The sequence below is a fragment of the Gracilinanus agilis genome, chromosome 4 (genome assembly GCF_016433145.1).
Source record: "Gracilinanus agilis isolate LMUSP501 chromosome 4, AgileGrace, whole genome shotgun sequence".
Taxonomy (NCBI): Eukaryota; Metazoa; Chordata; class Mammalia; order Didelphimorphia; family Didelphidae; genus Gracilinanus; species Gracilinanus agilis.
Window position 1 is genome coordinate 488,885,239 of NC_058133.1, and position 19,650 is coordinate 488,904,888.

Sequence of the window (19,650 nt, forward strand, 5' to 3'; positions counted from 1 at the left end):
TAAAATGAATAATTTTGATTATATTAAATTAAAAAGGGGCGATACAAACAAAACCAATGTAGCCAAGATTAGAAGACAAGCAACAAACTGGGAAAAAAAATTTATAACAAATTTCTCTGATAAAGATCTAATTCCTTAAATATATAATTAACTAAGTTAAATTTGTAAGAAACCAAATCACTCCCCAGTTGGTAGATGGTCAAACGATATGAATAGGCATTTTTCAGAAGAAGAAATCAAAGCTATCAATAATCATGAAAAAAATGTTCTAAATCCCTCTTGATTAGGTAAATGCAAATTAAACAACTCTGAGATATCACCTCTCACCTAGCAGATTGGCTAGTATGACAGCAAAGGAAAATAATAAGTGTTGGAGGGGATGTGGCAAAATTGGGACAATAAAGCATTGCTGGTGGAGTTGTGAATTGATCCAACCTTGTACTGTTTGTACAAAAATATTTATATTTGAGCTTTTTGTGGTGGCAAAGAATTGGAAACTAAAGGGAAGGGCCCTCAATTGGGGAATGACTGAACAAAATATGGTATATGATGGTGATGGAATACTATTGTGCTATAAGGAATCATCATTCCTTATAACACAATGACATTCCATACAGGATAATTTCAGAAAGAGCTGGAAAGACCTACATGGCCTAATGCAGAATGAAATAAGAAGAACCAGGAGAACATTCTACATGGTGAAAATTTATGGGATAATCAAATGTGATAGACTTTGCTACTAAAAGCAATGCAGTGATCTAGGTCTAGGACAATGCTGTCCACCTCTAGAGAAAGAACTGTTGGAGTAGAAATGCAGATGAAAACATATGATTTATCACTTGTTTATTTGGGGTTTTGGTTTAATAAGATTATTCTTTTATAAAAAATGAATAATATGAAAATAGGTTTTGAGTGAAAATACATGTATAACCCAGTGGAATTACTTGTCATCTCTGGGAGGGAGGAGGAAAGGGGGAGAGAGACAGCATGAATCATGTAATTTTGGAAAACTTATGTGTAAATTTGTTACTAGAATAAAATAAAGACCAAAATAGACCCTAGAGCCATAGTTTGCTGACCTTTGGACTAAGTGAACTCAACAATCTACTCTATGATCCTGTGATCCCCATTTTACAGATGTGGAAACTGAGGCTCTAGAACAATGGTTCCCAAACTTTTTTGGCCTACCGCCCCCTTTCCAGAAAAAATATTACTTAGCCCCCTGGAAATTAATTTTTTTTAAATTTTAATAGCAATTAATAGGAAAGATAAATGCACCTGTGGCCATCACCACTCCCTGGATCGCTGCAGCACCCACCAGCAGGCGGTAGCACCCACTTTGGGAATCACTGGTCTAGAAAAATGAAGCATCTTGTCCTGGATCAGTTAATAATATCTTTTCACTACTCCTTTTTTTGCTCCAGAAATTCATGAAGTCCAGTTCTTTCACTAAGCCATGGTCAAAGTAATGCTTTGAAAACGTTGGTATCTGTCAGTGTGGGAATAGAGCCCTAGGGAGAATGAGGATTTTGTCAGAGGTTAAGAAAGTCCAGTTGGGGATTCTTGGAGTAGGACATCCCAGCAAATCGGCTCAGGAAAACTGCCTTCCACCTAACGATTTTTTTCTTATCTTCCTACTCATGAACTGAGTTTTGTTTCTTTCTTCTCTCCTTCAGGTGGAGGCAGGGAAAGGCCTGGAAATGAGGAAGCTGGTCCTCTCAGGATTCCTGGCCAGTGAAGAGATCTATATCAACCAATTGGAGGCATTGCTGCTGGTGAGTGCACTTAAGGGCCTCCGGGGCCCCTCTGCCGTCAGACAGACCATTTGGGCCACTTTCTTATATGGAATTTAGAGTCCAGAGTTGAGAGGAGAGAGGAGGGGCATTTCTCTATTCTGTGAGTCGCCATCTCTCTTTGTCCAACTGACAGGTTCTACAGACACACCTAGAATGGGCTTATGCTTTATAGTCCTAATGATTCCATTACCCAGAGCCCTAGAAAACTCTTCTTTGACCCAGAAAGGAAGGGTAGCCTGGGGGTTCTCCCTCTGGTTGAGCAATAGGCTGGCAGCTGAAGGCAAAACTATTTAGCAGACTTACAAATTCAAGTCCCCCATTCTGAGGTTGGGGAAAACTGGAGAAATTGTCTAGATTTCAAGTCTGCCTGGCTGCCTTTCCCTTCCCCTACCATCCCACCTTATGCTCCTTGGGATTTTAGGCAATTTACTCAATCTCTAAATGCTCTAGCATCCTCACCTCTAAATAGGGATGATGCTTACTACACTCACCCTCCCTACTGATGATCAGATGCATTGATAATTAGGAAGCTTTTCAAGAAGTTAGAAACACTATCCAAATTTGGTTTTTGAACCAGGCTAGTGATTTCTTTTTAACTTTTTTTTTTTTGGCATTTTTTCCCCAGTTGCATGTAAAAACTATTTTTGACATTTGTATTCAGACATTTTGTGATCCAAATTCTCTCCCTCCCTCTCCTTTACCCTTTCTGAGGCAGCAGGTAATCTAATATAGATTATACATGTGCTTTCATATAATACATATTTTCATATTTGTCATATTATAGAAGAAAACATATATATGGCACATATAAGGAAAAAAAGCATGAAGAAAATAAAGTGAAGAATGGTACACTTCAATCTGTATTCACTCCATCTGTTCCTTCTTTGGTGGTGAAGAGCCCTGTTCATCATGAGTCCCTTGGAGTTGTCTTGGATGCTTGCATTACTGATAATATTTAAGTCAAGCACAATTGATCACATATTGCTGTCATTGTGTACAATGTTCTTCTGGTTCTCCTCTCTTCACTTTGCATCAGTTCATATAAGTCCTTCCAGGTTTTTCTGAAAAAATCCTATTCATCAAAACCAATAATTTCCTTGGTGAAATGTCCTCCTTTTATCAGTTTACAATTTTATATAGTTTTAGAGTTTCCCAGAACACCCAGGGGTTAAGCAACTTGGTCCCACTGACAGCATATAGTATATGTTAAGAGTCAGGACTTGAACTCAACCCTGATGATTCTGAATGCAAAAATAAACTGACAGATGCTGGTTCATAATTGGGATATACCACAAAGTAAGCACTTTGTTCTATGTGTTCACTGGCTTGTTAAAAAGGTGTCCTGTGTACCCCAGGGGTTACTGTTTGCGCATGACTGAACCTAGGGATGCTGTGATGCTTTGCGACATTTTTTTTAATCTGCTTTTAGTTTGATGAGTTTTATCAGAATGTTGACTCATTGGAAGGGACCTTAGAGCTTGCTTTCATGGGATCATTCATTTAGGGCTAGAAAGGATTTTTTCCAACCCCCTCATTTTTCTGACTCAGTACATATTAAATCAATTTGCTCAGGGTTCTGTAGCTTGTAAGTGTCTGAGGTGGAGTTTATACCTAAGATCTCCCTGACTTCTGAGTCCAGTGTTCTCACTACTACCCCATGCTGCCTCTCATGGTGCTTAAGCAATGGCATCTAAGAACTGGGAGGGATTTGGGTCCTTTCTCTTACAGTTGAGGAAACATAAAGCTCATTAGGCAACATGGCAAAGCAACCAGATCACCATCTCTGGAGCCAAAGGATCTGGGTTCAAATCCTGAAATTTGCCACTTACTATTCAAATAGGTGTGGGTGAGTCATTTAAGCTCCTTGGACTTCAATTTCTTTATACGAAGAGGAGGAGGGCAGGGGAGGGGAGAGAGAGGGGAGGGAGGGAGAGAGAGAGGGAGAGGGAGAGGGGGAGAGAGAGAGAGAGAGAGAGAGAGAGAGAGAGAGATTGATTGGATTTGCTGGCTTCTGAGATCCTATCCTGTTCCAGATCTCACTTTTAGGACTTGCCCAATATCCCAAGTTCTCCAAATTTGCCACTTTGATCTGTCAGGCATGGACAGATTCCCTCAGGTTTCACAGGAGGGAACAATGGATGCTAGTTGCAGATAAAACCTTTTTCTGAAGAGACACATGGTGACTTCTTGATCCAAAGGGATCATTCTTAGGTTCTCTTTTCTGTTCTTATCTTCCATCAGGTTTCTTTCCATTGGTCTGGCCCCTTAGTGCTGAGATGGCCTATGTGGGGGTCATGTTATTTCTTTTCTCTACTCACATCCCTCTATAAGAACTAGAGATCACTGTCCTGCTTCATTTTATATGTCCTTTGAAAACTCTTTCTCTCTATCTCTTGTTTCCTCTCCTCTCTCTGTGTCTCTCCCTCCCTCCCTCTCTCTCTCTCTCTCTCTCTCTCTCTCTCTCTCTCTCTCTCTCTCTAACACACACACACACACACACACACACACACACACACACACACACACACACCCCTGAACAAATGAGCAACAGTGCCCATTCATCTTTCTACCTGTCCTTAGCCCCAGTGTCTGATCTCTCAGGTATAGCTGTGGTAAGAGAGAATGGACAGCCCTATATCAAGGACTGCAAAAGTCTGACCAGTCCCCTCTGGCAGCCAGAGCAGCACAGCTACCAAGGAAGAAAGAAGAACCTCAAAATGTGTATCTCTTTCCACTGCAGCTGCCTGCAGATTTTGTATGCCATTGGCCAGGTCAGGAGGAAAGGATGAGGTGTGCTTTCAGGGGTAAGAAGTCTGTGCTGCTTCCACCTGCCTTTTTCTCTTCTCTGTCTCAGGACCTTTTCTTATTTCTTCCTCCATCCTTATTTCCCCCTTCCCTCCTCCCAGAGGGTATGAATGTTCTCTTCCCACTTCCTGGCATGAGAGCACTCTTGGTGCTGGGCAGGTTGTGTTCTGTACTCTTCTGTGTGTGTGTATGCATGTGACACACTTTCTCTCTCTCTCTGTCTCTCTCTCTGTCTCTCTGTCTCTCTCTCTGTCTCTTTCTCTTTCTCTCTGTCTCTCTGTCTCTCTCTGTCTTTCTGTCTCTCTCTCTCTCTCTCTCTCTCACACACACACACACACACACTCACTCACTCACTCACTCACTCTTAAAAATGGGTCCTTCCTTGTTTCACAGTCCTTACCCTGGGGCACAGGGAGTTGGGGAATTTCTGACTATCTTGAGGATTAAGTAATCTTAGCATTCCAGGTTCCTGTTGAGCTCTGGTTACAAATAGGTTGGGGCTGGCAGACTGGATGCCAGGGGAAGATAAGACAATGTGTATTTGAATACTGCAGCTGCAGCTGGCCAGGGGAGAGGGTGATGGCAGGGCTCAGCCTTGGCCTCCTGGGAGAGGAAGGTGCTTTGGATCCCTTAGGCCTGGGGCTAATAAGTCACAATAGCTGTATTCTTTCGGAGAGCTGGGGCACCCACCCAGGTAGTCTCTTTGATTCAGCCTCAGAACATCCTTGGGAAGAATCAATCAATCAGCAAATCATTTATTAAGGTGCTTATTTGTGCTAGGCATAAAGCAGTCTTAAGGAGCTAAAGGAGGAGACCACCTATAAATAAATAGGGCATGCCAAGGAGATGGAAGGGAGAACTTTCAGGGCAAGACTAGCATCTCAGCATGGAAAGGGCCCCCCTGCAGAAGATATGGCCAATTGGAGCTGAGTGTCGAGGGAAGCCATGGATTCTCAGAGGCTGAGGTAAGGAGAGAGAGCGCTCCAGGCCTGGGGACAGCAGAGAGATGGAGAATGGAGTATACTTTGTGAGGAACAACAACAGGTCAACAGAGCAATAGAGTTTTCAAAGGACGTTGAAAAGAAGGGGTCCTCATCCTCTTTTTCATGAGCAAAGAGGCTAGAATACCACATAGGAAGTGGGTGACTTGTCTACTCAGAGAATCAAGACTAGGAAGGGACCTTATGGAAAGTATTCCCACGCTTGGGAATTGGAAGGAAGGAAGGACTTTACAGATATCATATTATCTTAAATATTAAGTGTTTTATAGATACTAGATCATTTGATCCTCAGCCTGAACCAATCCTTTTGCCTCTCTGGCCCTCAGTTCTGTTCTCCGTAAAACTGGTGGAGGAGAGAATCCTTGCCTCTTCGCTGCTTTGACAGGAATGCTATAAGGGTCAAGCGAGATAATAGTTATGAGTCCTCAAAAACTTAAAAAATGAAGAGAAATCCTATTATGGCTCCTTCCTTTCCCTCGTACCGATTAGTAATCGCCTTGAAAACCACAAGGTACAATCCACCACCCACCCCTGCCACTTTCCATGAATGAGGGGGTCCACAAATGTGGTACATTGTACATATTTTCAAACTTTTTCAATATATTAATTAGTTATACTAATTTCTCCCCTTTTTTCTCTTTAAGGATATTTGTTATATAGGATGACTCTGTGGGAGGGAAAGGGATACCAGGAGAAATTATGGTGATATAAAAGAGACAAACAAATAACAAAAACCTATTGTTAAAAAAAAGAGAAAGAGGATTAAAAGTACCAGATCTGGGTACGCAGAGCCTGCAGAGGGTTCTCTCCACGCTAACTCAAAAGGGGAACAATCTAAGGCCCCCGGCACCCCTGCTCCTGCTTCCTTCATTTGTGCCTCTGCTGTTCTCCAGAGGGACTGTAACCTCAGAGCTCTGCTCATGTGAACAGCAGCTGGTGGCGTTACCGCCTTCCCCTTTCTCAGACAGATGGGGGGTGTCTATGAGGAACCAAGTCTTTTGACCTTTTGACGACGATGATGTGTGGGGAGACGTGCGAGGGCTTCCATCGGTGTACATTCCCCCTTGCTCTTTGGTTCCCTCTCCCCCCAGGAGGGTGGCAAAGCCTTCCCCACTCAGGTAGGGTTGGGCTGAACCCAATCTGTAGATTTATTCTGTAGATGCTAATTCCACTTTTTGGTCTTTCCAGTGAGTCACTGGATGACTTAAACGATTCTCTTCATTGGAGCCTGGGGAGTTGTTTCCTTCTTGTTCTAAAAAGAGAAAACAGCCGGGCCCTCCTCCCAAGAGGTGTGGTCTAGATGAACTCACAGAACCAAGCTTTGGTAATATAAACACAGAGGGCATCTCCTGTAGTCCCTTCATTTTACAGACTGAGAAACTGAGGCTCAGAGAGGAAAATTATTTTCTCAAAGTCACACTAGTCATAAATGGGATCTAAACTGAAAGACTCCCAAGACCATCTGGCCCATTCTCCTCTGAGGTCTCAAGAAGGGAAGATATTTGCATACACCTGGGTCATAAATGGGCAGCCAGGTGGTAGAATGGATAGAACTCTGGGCCTGGACTTGAGTTCAAATGCAGCTGCAGACACTTACTAGCTAGATGACCCTGGGTAGGATATTTTATCCTATTTGCCTCTCATTTCCTCATCTGTCAGATGAGTTGGAAAAGGAAATGGCAGACCTCTTCAGTATTTTTGCCAAGAAAACCCCAAATAGGGTCACAAAGAATCAGACACAACTACAACAATTAAACAACTGCAAGAGGTCATAAATGGCAAAGCTGGGACTAGAACTCAGAGCTTGGATTCTAAATTCATTCTTTCCTCTGTAGCAAAATGCCTTGAAGGGATAGCCCACCCTCTATTCATAGGATCACAAATGTAGACCTTGAAAGGACCTTATAGGCCTTTATCTAGTTTTGACCTACCTTGGACCCTTCCCCGTTGTCTCCCTTCCTCCCCCATTTTATAGTAAGGTCCAATGTGAAGAAGTGGCTTGCTTACCTAGGGTTACCCAGGTACTAAATATCTGATTTGGAATTTGAACTCAGATCTTTTTGTCTCCAAATTTCCCCTTTTGTGTTATATAGTAAGATAATGATAAACGCTTATTAGCTGATTAACTTATAAATGTACTCTAATATGATGCTTTCCTCAACATGTCTTGTAGAAATAAACTTCTTCTTCTTCTTCTTCTTCTTCTTCTTCTTCTTCTTCTTCTTCTTCTTATTATTATTATTATTATTATTATTATTATTATTATTAGTTGGATCAGAAACATGGAGGTTGAAGGGATCTTTGAGATCTGGAATCAGGAAGACCTGAGTTCAAATGTGGCCTCAGACACTCACTAACTGTGTGATCCTGGGCAGGTCACTGAACCTCTGTGTGCCTGAAATCTCCTGTAAGATAGAGATAATGACAGCACCTACCTTCCAGGGTTCTTGTCACAGTCAAATGAGATTATATTAGTTGTAAAGCTTGGTACCTGGCACACAGTAGGCACTATATAAATGCTATTAAGATTATCTAGTCCAACCCCTTCACTTTGCAGATAAGAAAACTGAGGCCCCATTGGGTCAAGCGACTTGCCCCCAAATCACACAGGTAGTGGACAGTCTTGAATTAACTTTCAGACCTGGCCTGCTTCTCCAAATTCAGCTTTCCTTCCTGTCTACCACACTCTTAAGAGGTAGGAATGGGCTGTTGTTGTTTTACCTCTAAGCAGTTTCTTAGATAAGATGCTGGAAAACATCTCCCCAGGGTTTGGGGAGGAACCTGGGTGAGTCATCTGTGGGAGCCTGGAGAAGCTGGAGGGCCTCAGAACCTGAGCTCCTGCATTCTTGGAGTTGAGGGCTTCCTTCCATTTCTCTGCTCTGCAAAGGAGTCAAGAATAAGAAGCCTCAGTTAGATGGGGATGAGAATTTAATGACCGTGAAATGGGAGAAGATAGACAGGAGCCCCCTTCATGGCTGATGGAGCGAAGGCCAGGTGGGCTCCAGAGCATATTGACTGTCGAGTTGATCCAGAGGTACAAAGTTAGGACAGCTAATGAGAACAGGGCCTTCCACGAAAGGTCAGACTTCCAGGAGTCTGGAGACGGGGTGGCCTTCTAGAATGAGTTGCAATGAGGGATGGACATGAGGACTTAGTGCCCAAGGAGCTGTGTACCAACACGTCACACTGTGACTGGAGGACAGAGAGGGCAGTGAGCTTGGGGTGCCAAGACCTAGGCCTGCCACCTGTTTGGACAAGTCACTTCTCATCTCTCCGTCCCAGTTTTTTCTTTTATAAAATGGAGATAATCACATTTATTATTTATTTCATAACTTCAGGTCCATGAACTTAAAAAATTGATAACTATATTTAATAATCAATAGAGCCAGTTTTTTTGGTAATCTTTTGTATCTTATGCATTTAAAAATACTACTCTGAGCAAGAGTCCCTCCTGGCTCTCATTGGAGTCCAAAAAGGCAATGGAAAACAAAAAACGATTTAGAGCTAGATGAATCTAAAAGTCTCTCCCACCTCTAAATGCACAAAAGCCTATGTTCCCTCTCCTCTTAGTGTTTCCTTTTAAAGATGCCACATTCATTGTGCTTTTAGACCATGCCATTCTGGGAGGTTATGAGGAATGTGCAAGAATAGCCTGGCATTCAAGACTTTGCATTGTCTTGTGTAATTGTTTTTCCCTTTGTTTTCAAGTAAAAGTGCTTTTTAAACTCTTCGACCCTAATCAGATATCTGCCCTACATGGATCCAGGCAAACAGGAAGGGAGAGGGCAGACTCAAAGCCGGCACCAAGGTTACAGCCGTGAGAGACAGATGAATAGTGATGCCATAGAGGGAAGTCAGAAGGAAGAAGTGATTTTGGAGAAAGATTAAAGGAGAGTTGATTCTGAGCTGGAAGGGACCTTATCACAGCTCGGAATTCTGGGCTAAATAAAGAAGGAAAGATCAAAAGTGGAAGAAACTCTGTGATGGCATAAACTTATTAGATAACAGAAAAAACAGTCCTCTGAGTCCTGAAACGTGGGATATAATGCTAGTCCTATCTTTCACCAGCCATATGGCTCTGGGCAAGTTTTTTGACCTTCTCTCTGCCTCAGTTTTTTCCCCTTGCAAAATGAAGTGTTTGGAGGTATGTAGGTAGTATAGTGGATAGAGAGCCAGACCTGGAGTTGGGAGGACCCGAGTTCAAATATAGCATCAGATACCTCCTAGCTGCATGACCTTAGGCAAGTCACTTAGCCCCAATTGCCTAGCCTTTGCCCCCCTTTTCTTAGAGTTGTTACAAAGGCAAAAAAGTAAGGGTTGTTTTTTGTTTGTTTGTTTTTTAATGAAGTTGTTAGACTAGATTAGCATTCTTAATGTTTTGTATCATAGACCCCTCTGGTAGTCTGGTGAAGCTTAGGGACTCCCCCATAGAAAAAATAGTTTTAAATTTCTAAAGAATATGCCAAATTTGTGAAAATGAAAACACAATTTTTTTTGCATCCAAGTTCAGAGAACCCCTGAAATCTTTTCAGGAATCTCTTGGGAAGAGGGAGTCTGTGTGTCCCAAGTGAGAAACCCCAACACTAAAAGAACTCTGAAGTCATTCCCATCTCTAACTCAGTAGGATGCTATTATCCTTCCCTCTTGGCATTTTCTTCAGATGTAGATATTTAATAAATGGTGCTTGATTGCTGATTATAGACGATAAAATGCTTCAGAGCAGAGACCCTGGCTTTCACTAATATCTTTTTTAGTGTTGTGCATACCCATATGTATGTGTGTGTTTGTATATGTATATATATGGGCATGCACATACACATATTGTAATATTGCATGTTGTATTAATATGTGTATGTTTATATATGTTTATGGTTTTCACATATTCACATATGGATATAATATTTGTGTTTGTGAATTATAATATCATTTGCTATTTTAATCTATTATGTGATTACGTGTATATATCATGTCTCTGTTGTGATATCATATTAATATATATATATACATATATATTCAAATTTGTAAAACCTTAGAAATCTCTTCACTTCTGTCTGCTTCATATTCTTTGTCTATAAAATGGGGATAACCTTTCTACTAGTGTTGCTGTCAGGATCAAATGAGATAATAATTGTAAAGGGCTTAGCACAGTGGCAGGTAAATGCTGTATAAAGGTTAGCTATTGTTAACTGATTCTCATTTTCCTCATCTGGAAAATGAAGGGATTAGGCAAAGAATGGCCTCTGAGACTCTTTGAAGCTTAAATCTCTGATTCTGTGAAATAGCTAAGAAGTGTCTGAAGTCAAACTCAAATTCAGATCTCCTGACTCCTGACTCCTGTGTTCAGATGCTCAGTGGGTGTTGATTGGCTAAGGTTGTCAGAAGTGTGAAGGAGGGAGAAAAGGTCTGCTTATGCTCTGTATTTTCTAGAATCCCTCCTTCCTGGAGTTGGGAATCATGGAGGATTAACAACTGGATTGTTGTTTGTCCATTTAAGTGAAAGTGACTCCTTCCTGTTGGGAGCTACAGCTTTCACATTCAGATAGGTGGGAGAGGGGGAGTCTTTGGGGCTTTTTGCTTGTAAGACTTAGCTGGAGCTGAGGTCAGCATTTTGCCAAACTTAGACTCCTCGAATGTGATGTCTGAAAGGGATCTTAGGCTGTCTCATCCAGTAGTTGCCTAATGCAGTGAGGATGTGGTAAGAAAGGCTTTAGAAGCAGAGACGCCGGGATCAGATGCTAGTTCTCGTCCGCTCGGGATGGAGTCCTAACTTGGGATTAGAGGCCCAGGCTTGGAATTTCTGCTCAGGCTCAGTCATTTCTAAGTGTACGTATGAGTTGGAGTCTGGAAGACTTACCTCCAGGTCTCCCCTGTCTCAGACTTTGTGATATCAGCCAAGTCCCTTAACCTGTCTGGGCATTTTCTTCATGAGATGACCCCTGCTACTTTTCCTAGCTTTAAAGAAGCTATGAATGAGCCTTAGTTCTGTGCTGTTGGTTCCAGCCCATGAATGAATCAATCGCTCCTATAGCATGAGTGACAGATGGGCATCTAATCTAGCTTTTTTTTGGATCGCGTTCACTGACACGGTAGTGGGCATATTCCCGCAGCAAGAAAGCTCATTCTCTTGCTAGACAGCTTGTTAGAAAATTCTTCCCTTTTGTATAGCCTAAACCTGCATCTGTGTAAGGTGGATGCATCTTGCCTAGTTCTCTGCTCCCAAGCAACACAGAGAAAATCAGCTCTCATTTTCTTTTTCTTTTCCCAAGAAACAGAGCAGCCAATTTCCCTCCTTGTTCCTTCCCCATCCTTAACCCTCCATGCAGGCCACACCAGCAGAGTTCCAAGACGAGTGACCAGGTCTTTGGAGACCAGCTGTCTTAGGAAAGTCTCTGTCTGAAGCATAAAACAGATGATTTGTGGGTGTCAGGAACTGTATACACCCACATCCCAATGTATTGCTCTTTTTGGTTAACTCTGTGGGCCATACTGGGTGACGACAGCTTGTTCTTCATTCCTGAGACTTCTGGATCACCATCTTTGCTGGCCTGGAGGGTCTCAGTTCATATGTACACATACCTGCCTGCCGGAATGGAAGAATTGTTACCTAGCGAAAAGAAAAGATGATGAGCCTAGATGGGGCCAGTATATCCTGGTAACTAAAAAAGCCTTAACTAGCTCCCACCTTTTTGACTTAGAGTTGTTACTAAGACAGAAAGTAAGGGTTTAAAAGGGGGTAGAGGGCAACTAGGTAGCACACTGGGTAGAATTCCAGACCGACCTAGAGTTGAGAGAACCTGGGTTCAAATCTGATCTCAGACATTTCCTAGCTGTTGTGACCCTGGGCAAGACATTTAACCTCAAATGCCTAACCCTTGCCCTTCTGTCTTAAAGTCAGTAATATAACAGAAGGTGAGGATTTTTTTTTAAAGAACCTTAGCTCTGGAGTCAGCAGCCCTGAGTTCAAATCCTAACTCCGACATTAAATAGCTATGGGACCTTGGGCAAGTCAGGTTAATTTCCTGAGCATCTCTGGGACTCAGTTTTCCCGTTTTACAAATGGAGAGGTTGGACTAGATGACCTCAGAGTCCCCTTTTAGCTCTAAAGTGATGATCCTAGGGCAATTTGGAATTATGACCAAAGAACTATAAAAAAAGGGCATACCTTTTGATCCAGTAATACCACTACTAGGTCTGTATCCCAAAGAGATTTAAGAAAGGGGGAAAGGATCTGCTTGTACAAAAATATTTCTAGCTGCTCTTTTTGTGGTGGCAAAAAATTGGAAATTGAAAGGATGTCCATCAATTGGGGAATGGTTGAACAAATTGTGGTATATGATAGTGATGGAATACTATTGTGCTACAAGGAATGAGTAGCAGGATGATTTCAGAAAGAGCTGGAAAGACCTCCATGAACTGATGCAGAGTGAAATAAGCAGAACTGAGAGAACATCATACACAGTAACAGCATTATTGTGGGACGATCAAATGTGATAAACTTTGCTACTAACAGCGATACAGGACCATTCTGAGGGACTTATGACGGGGAATGCTATCTACCTTCAGAGAAAGAACTATCAGAATCAGATGCAGATCAAAGCATACAATTATTTGTTTTAGTTTATTTGATTTTATGACTATTCTCTTATAAAAATGAATAAGATGGAAATAAGTTTTGCATAATAATACATGAGTAACCCAGGTCAAATTGTTTGCCATCTCCAGGAGGGGAGAGGGAAAGGTGGGAGGGAGACAGTTTGGATCACATAACTTCAGAAAACTTGTGTGAAAATCATTACGTGTGATTGGTAAAAATAAAATATTTTTATAACAGAAAAAAATAAAGTGATGATCTTATAAGTCACTTAGCTTTTTGGACCTCAGTTTCCTCAGCTGTAAAATGTGAGAGTTGGATTAAATGGTCCCTGAGGTCCCCTCTGGCTTTAGTGCCTGTGATCCTATCCGCCGGACCACTGCCGGTCTCAGGGAAAAAAAGAGTTGTTTGATCTTCTTCTCTAGAGAGCCCCAGATTCCTCTCTCCACCGCAGGCAAAAGGGAGGCTGGGTTCAGAGGGAGGAAGTGGGAGGGGAAGGGACTTCATGAAATGCTGGGTGAGGTCCTCCCCAGAGGAAGGTGTGGACCCTGTTAGAAAAAGCAAACAACCCATTACCACATGCCTCGCGGGGCACTGCCCAATGCCTACAGCTTGTGTGCGGGCTGCCTTCCAGATGGAGGCGGCCGATGCCCTGCCCTGGCCTCTCTCCCAGGATCCGGCAGGTCCCAGCATGTTGGGTCTCTTGGCCATGTGAGCCGAGCATGGCCTGTTGGGACCTGTGGCAGCCGCACCCTAGTATAACTCAGGCTCCAGGCCCTATGGAATGGGTACAGTGCCAGCCCCGGGCCCTCGTCTGGGCAGGATCTTGGCGAGGGGTATCCCCCCACCCTCCCAGCCAACCCCTCCTCTCCCTGTGGGGATGGAGGCTAATAATAATTCCCATTTATAGGAAAGGCAACAAGGCCTGCTGATGGGTGGTTTAGAGCTCACAAGGCCTGTGTTCAAGTCCTGCCTCTGTGATCCTAGAAAAGTTCCTCAATTAAATCTCTCCCTGATGCCAGGTAATTCTGAAGATTAGAAGCTGCTAAGGAGGGGCTGATCTTCATTAGCGGGTGGAACTTACTGATCCTGGGTTTCTCCTATAGCTGAGTCTTGGTTATTTAAAAAAAAAAACTGGGACAGCTGGGTGGCTCAGTGGATTGAGAGCTAGGCCTAGAGATGGGAAGTCTTGGGTTCAAATATGGCCTCAGACACTTCCTCGCTGTGTTTGATCCTGGACAAGCCACTTAACCTTGTTTGCCTCAGTTTCCTCATCTGTCAAATGAACTAGAAAAAGAAATGGTAAACCACTCTAGTATCTTTGCTAAGAAAACCCCCACATAGGGTCCTAAAGAGTCAGACATGACTGAAAAATGGCTGAACAACAAAAATTGTATCTGTCTTCCAGGGAGATTCTTAGGATCAGATGAAATAATATTTGTAAAACATTTTTCAAACCTTAAAATGCTACATAAATGATGGCTATTATTTTTTTAAACCCTTACTTTCTGCCTTAGAATTGATGCCAGGTGTCGGTTCCAAGGCAAAAGAGTGGCATGGCTGGGGTTAAGTGACTTGCCCAGGGTCACACAGCTAAGAAGTATCTGAAGCCAGATTTGAATCCAGGAACTCACATCTCCAGATCTGGCTCTCAAACCACTGAACCACCAAGCTGCCATTAAAATTATATTATTATTCTATCATATGATAATATACATATTAATGTCTCATTACACAATATATAATGTATATTAATATATTATTACATAATATATGATACACATTAATGTTATTGTGTAATGTGTTATGCAAATTAATATAATTACATAATATAGTGTACATATATGTTGTATAATATATGTTGTATTAATATATTAAAATAATTATTGGGTAGAATTCCCGCTGAAATATAATATATTATTATTATTATTATGTAGAATTCCCACTGAAATTCATTATTATTATTATTATTATTTTATTTAGAATTCCCACAGGTCCTTGACACATTAATATATTTAAAACTTATTGTATATTTTCTTTGCATTGTCCCCATGAAGTAGATAGTATAAGCATACTTGTCCTCATTTTATGGATGAGTAAACTGAGGCTCAGAGTTTAAGGAGTTTGACATCTGAATGCAGGTCTCCTCTTACTCCGAGCGCTCCCCACTTTCTTGGCTGACTTTTTGGTTCCCCTGAGTTTTCTCACTCCAGCCTGTTTTCTTTCCCTTCTTGCTCAACAGCCCATGAAGCCACTCAAGGCCACAGCCACCACCTCCCAGCCTGTGCTCACCATCCAGCAGATTGAGACCATCTTCTACAAAATTCAGGACATCTATGAGATCCACAAGGAATTCTATGATAACCTCTGCCCCAAAGTACAGCAGTGGGACAGCCAGGTCACCTTGGGCCACCTCTTCCAAAAACTGGTAAGTCCCTGAGCCTTCCTTTTTCCCTCCTTGGCAGACTCCACACTCTGTTACCCAGTGGAGGAGATAAAGCAGCCCCCCTCTAGGATCTGGGTCTCCTTCTAGGCTGGTAAATTTTTAGGACTCAGATGACCATCTACCACCAAGCTTTGGGTAGATGAGTGTTCGTGGATACAGTCAGGACAACAGGGATGCCAGCACAAACCAGTAGTTTTCAGGGGAAAAAAGATCCCCAAAGGGCTAGTACCCCTCCAAAATTCCCAGCCCCCCTTCAGTTTAGTTTTTTGTTTCCCAGCCCCTGGGGGAAAAGCCTCCCTTTTGTCACAAGTATCCTAAGATTTAGGACTGGAAGTGTCTTCCCTCTGGGCCATCTCATTTTACAGATGAGGAAACGAAGGCCTGAAAGCTTTAAGTGATTTTCCTACTATCATAAGGAGAGTTAATGATAGGATCACAGAGCCAGTTTGTGTCAGAGGCAGAATTTGAGCTCAGGTCTTTCTGACTGAGACTAGCTTTTTGTCTAGTGTACCATTGCTTCTTTAAAGTCCTAAGACTAGCCTCTTCTTGCCTCCTTTTCCTGTCATGTTCTACAGCCCCAGCAGTCCTTCTGCATCTCCTACTGGGGTTTATGCTTCCTTAATGGCCTTCTAGACTTACCATGACCCTCTTCTTGCCTCTTTTTCCTTAGTGTCTAAGTTGGGGGGTGTGGAGGGTGGGAGGGTGGAGAGACAGGGAGAGGAGAAGACCACAGAGAGACAGACAGACAGAATCACAGAGACACAAGTTCTGACCTTTTCAAGGAACCAAATGATAGCCAGCAGCGACTGCAAGACTCTTAGCAGCCAGAAGGATCAGGATACTGGAGAGGAAGGAGAGCCCCAAGAAACTGCATTTGTCCCCAGTTTGTCCTGAGCGGTAATATTGAATGGGGAAAAGTAGCAGGGGAACAGGATTTCTGCTACCTACAGATAGACGTGGAGTGCCCTCAAACCAAGAACAAGCTGGGATAGTTAAGTGATAGAAGGAGAATTTGAATCCAGGGTCTCTGACTTAAAATTCTACTGCACCACTTTGCCAAGGAAGGTCATTGTTTTTTTTTTTTTTTTAACTAAATTTGTGATTTAATTTTTACAGCAATGCAGATCAACCACTATCTTGAAACTTAAAATATTAGAGCCTTGCTGGGTGCCCACAAAAGTTAAGTGACTTACCTAGGTCACTTAGCCAATGTGTGTCAGAGGAGAGACTTAAACACAGGTCTTCTTGTGATCAAAGTGGGAGTGAGAGGAACCACCTGTTTAGAAAAATTAACGCAGAATAGGTAGGAAGTCCCTTTCAACTGCAAACTTTTATAATTCTAGGCAAAATGAGCCATCCTTTCTGAGAAAAGGAAAGTGTTGAACCTGAACATCTGGAAGACCTGGGTCCTGCCTCTCACCCTACCTGGGTGATGGTGGGCAAGCCCTGTGGCTCTCTGAGCCTTGGTTCCTTGACTGCTTGAAGAGGGGTTTGGAGAATGAGGTTTCTGGAATCCTTTCCAGCAGTTATTCATGGTCTCATCTCCAGGGAAAGGGCATCAGCCATTTCTGGTGGGAAGAGATGGGAAAGGAGGCTAGTCTAAATGGACTGGATTGAATGACTGCTTTCCAGTGCTGGAGGGAGAGAGGAATGATGCCACGTGGGCAGGTGAGAAGAGTTTGTCAAGTTCATTTCCTCTCCTGGGCCACTGGCAGCCCCAGACTAGCTGGGTTCATCTGTGGAGGCAATCAGGAATGGCTCTGTTTTGGGGTCTCTAAGTTAGGCCTGGCCTGGTTGGGAACTAAAAGATGGAGGGATAGAAACAGAGCCAGCCTGACTCTGCCCGAAGCCTTTGAAGGAGTCTGCCTTCTGAGGGTGGCAGGGAGGGAGGGAGGCTGGCTTTAGAGATTTGATTATTCATTACCCGGAAAAAGGGAATTAGCATCTCAGCTATTTGCTTTATTAGATCACCCAGTGCTAAGCTGCTGTTTCCAGGCAACCACCACCCCCAGAATGCTTAATGACTCTGGCTGGTACCCAGCCTGGAGGGACTGGCAGCCTTGGGGAGTATGTGATTTGGGGGGGCTGGAGGAGGTTCCTGGAAAAGGCTTTGGAATGGGAAACCCCCTCAAGCCCCCTTCCACATGTAAAGAATGTGTCCCTTGTTAATCTTGGCCACGGAGATTCTGTCTTTTTACAGATGAGGAAACTGAGGTCCAAGGAGATGAAACGATTTAGAGACAACGTTAGCATTGACCCAGGATCGGGGATCCTGTTGGATCTTCATAAATATAGTTCTTATTGGATGTAGAAGTCAGACTTTCACTCTAATCCATTTAGCCTAGCCTTCTTTCCCAACTCCTCCTCCTAAATCTCTGTATTTATTTTATTTTTTAAATCTTTACCTTCTGTCTTAGAATCAGTATTGTGCCCAAGATCACATAACTCCCCCTAAGTTCAGAAGGGACCTCTCAGAAGCCATCTAATTCAACCCTCTCATTTTATAGATGAGGAAACAGGTGAAGGGAAGATGAAGAAGTTCATCCAGGGTCACATAGTTGGTAATAGAAGAGGTAGGATTTGAAAACAAAGCCTTCTGACTCCAGAATCAGTCCTGTCTGACTCTCTGTAACCCTGTTTGGGCCTTTCTTGGTAAAGATACGAGAGCAGTTTGCCATTTCCTTCTCCAGCCCATTTGACAGATGAGAAAACTTTGGCCAACAGGATTAAGTGACTTGCCCAGGGTCACACAACTGATATATGTCTGAGGCTGGATTTTAGTGTTCCTTACTAGACCTGGCACCCTATGCACCATGACATTCCCTAGCTGCCCTAGAATCAGTGTGCCACCCTGCTTTATGGGTCATCTATTCCAAACCCTTCCTTTTACATTTGGGAATATTAAAGTCCATAGAAATTAAGGAATTTGCCCAAGTGACCTGAACCCAGCTCCTTGGACACCAAAGTCAGTCTTTTGCTCTACTTTGTATTGGACTGTTTTCAAATGCAAGTGGTTATTATTATTTTACTAACTAGTGTTGGAAGCCTGGAGAGGAGAGGGGCCAGGGAATCCCCTTTACCTTGCACTTTGCAATTTATCCAGGGTTTCAGAGGTAGTGGGGTGGACTGAGGAGAGCCCTGGTCCAGGAGTCAGAGGACTGAAATCTCACTGAGGGGGCTTCCTGCCTTAGAGTTGGGATAACCAGGGCAAAGAGAGGGACAGTGACTGGTCCAAGGCCCCACAACTAGTAAGTGCTCTCCCTGGACTAGAATCAGATCTTCTGACACCAAGAAAGCCCATCGCCCTTTATTGGGGCGAGAATTAAGGGAAGAACTATAGCTGGCCTCCAATGAGATGAAGATAAGAATGTGTGTCTGTGCTGGGCTGCCCCAGGAGAGTCCTGGGCTCAGGGCAGGTGCAGCCATTATTCTCCAAGTCCAGGTCCATCCATAGACTAATTATGAATCCTTTCCTGAGCCCCATTTCTAAGACAGAGGCTGGGACCACAAGGAAACAATTCCTGGAGGAGAGGGGACTGAGAGCCAAAGAATCCAAGTGTCTTGACCCAAGACAGAATGAGACATAGATGGGATTTGAACCTACGTCCTCCGCCTATTTCCCAACTACCTTTCTATGACCAGGGCAAGGTCACTTCCAGGCACAGAGCCTCAGTTTGCTTACCTGGAAAATGGGGAGAGAAAAACATTTGTACCATAACTCGAGAAGTGCACTTTGCAGATTTAATAAGCATAGCAACATGGAACAAGCATCTATTAGGTATCCACTGTGGGTCAGGTAGCACACAAGGAGATTCCATCCTGTTGAGGGAGATAACAGCACACGTATGTGTACATACAGGATAAACACAAAGAGCATAAATATCCAAGGTAGCATGCGAGCAGTCAGGGAGATCTCTGAAGGTTTCACGCTGATGATGATGCCTCAGCTGTGTGTCTCTCCCCTCCTCTCCTCTCCTCTCCCCTCCCCTCCCCTCCCCTCCTCTCCTCTCC

General features: G+C 43.2%; 1 protein-coding gene across 1 annotated transcript in view; it reads left to right on the forward strand.

Moving 5' to 3' along the window:
• Positions 1–19,650, forward strand: part of ABR (ABR activator of RhoGEF and GTPase) — a 144,708-nt gene that overhangs the window by 24,907 nt on the left and 100,151 nt on the right. The window contains exons 2-3 of the mRNA XM_044675598.1: positions 1,677–1,775; positions 15,436–15,621. Coding sequence (XP_044531533.1) covers positions 1,677–1,775; positions 15,436–15,621 — 285 coding nt within the window. The remainder of the gene's footprint in view (positions 1–1,676; positions 1,776–15,435; positions 15,622–19,650) is intronic.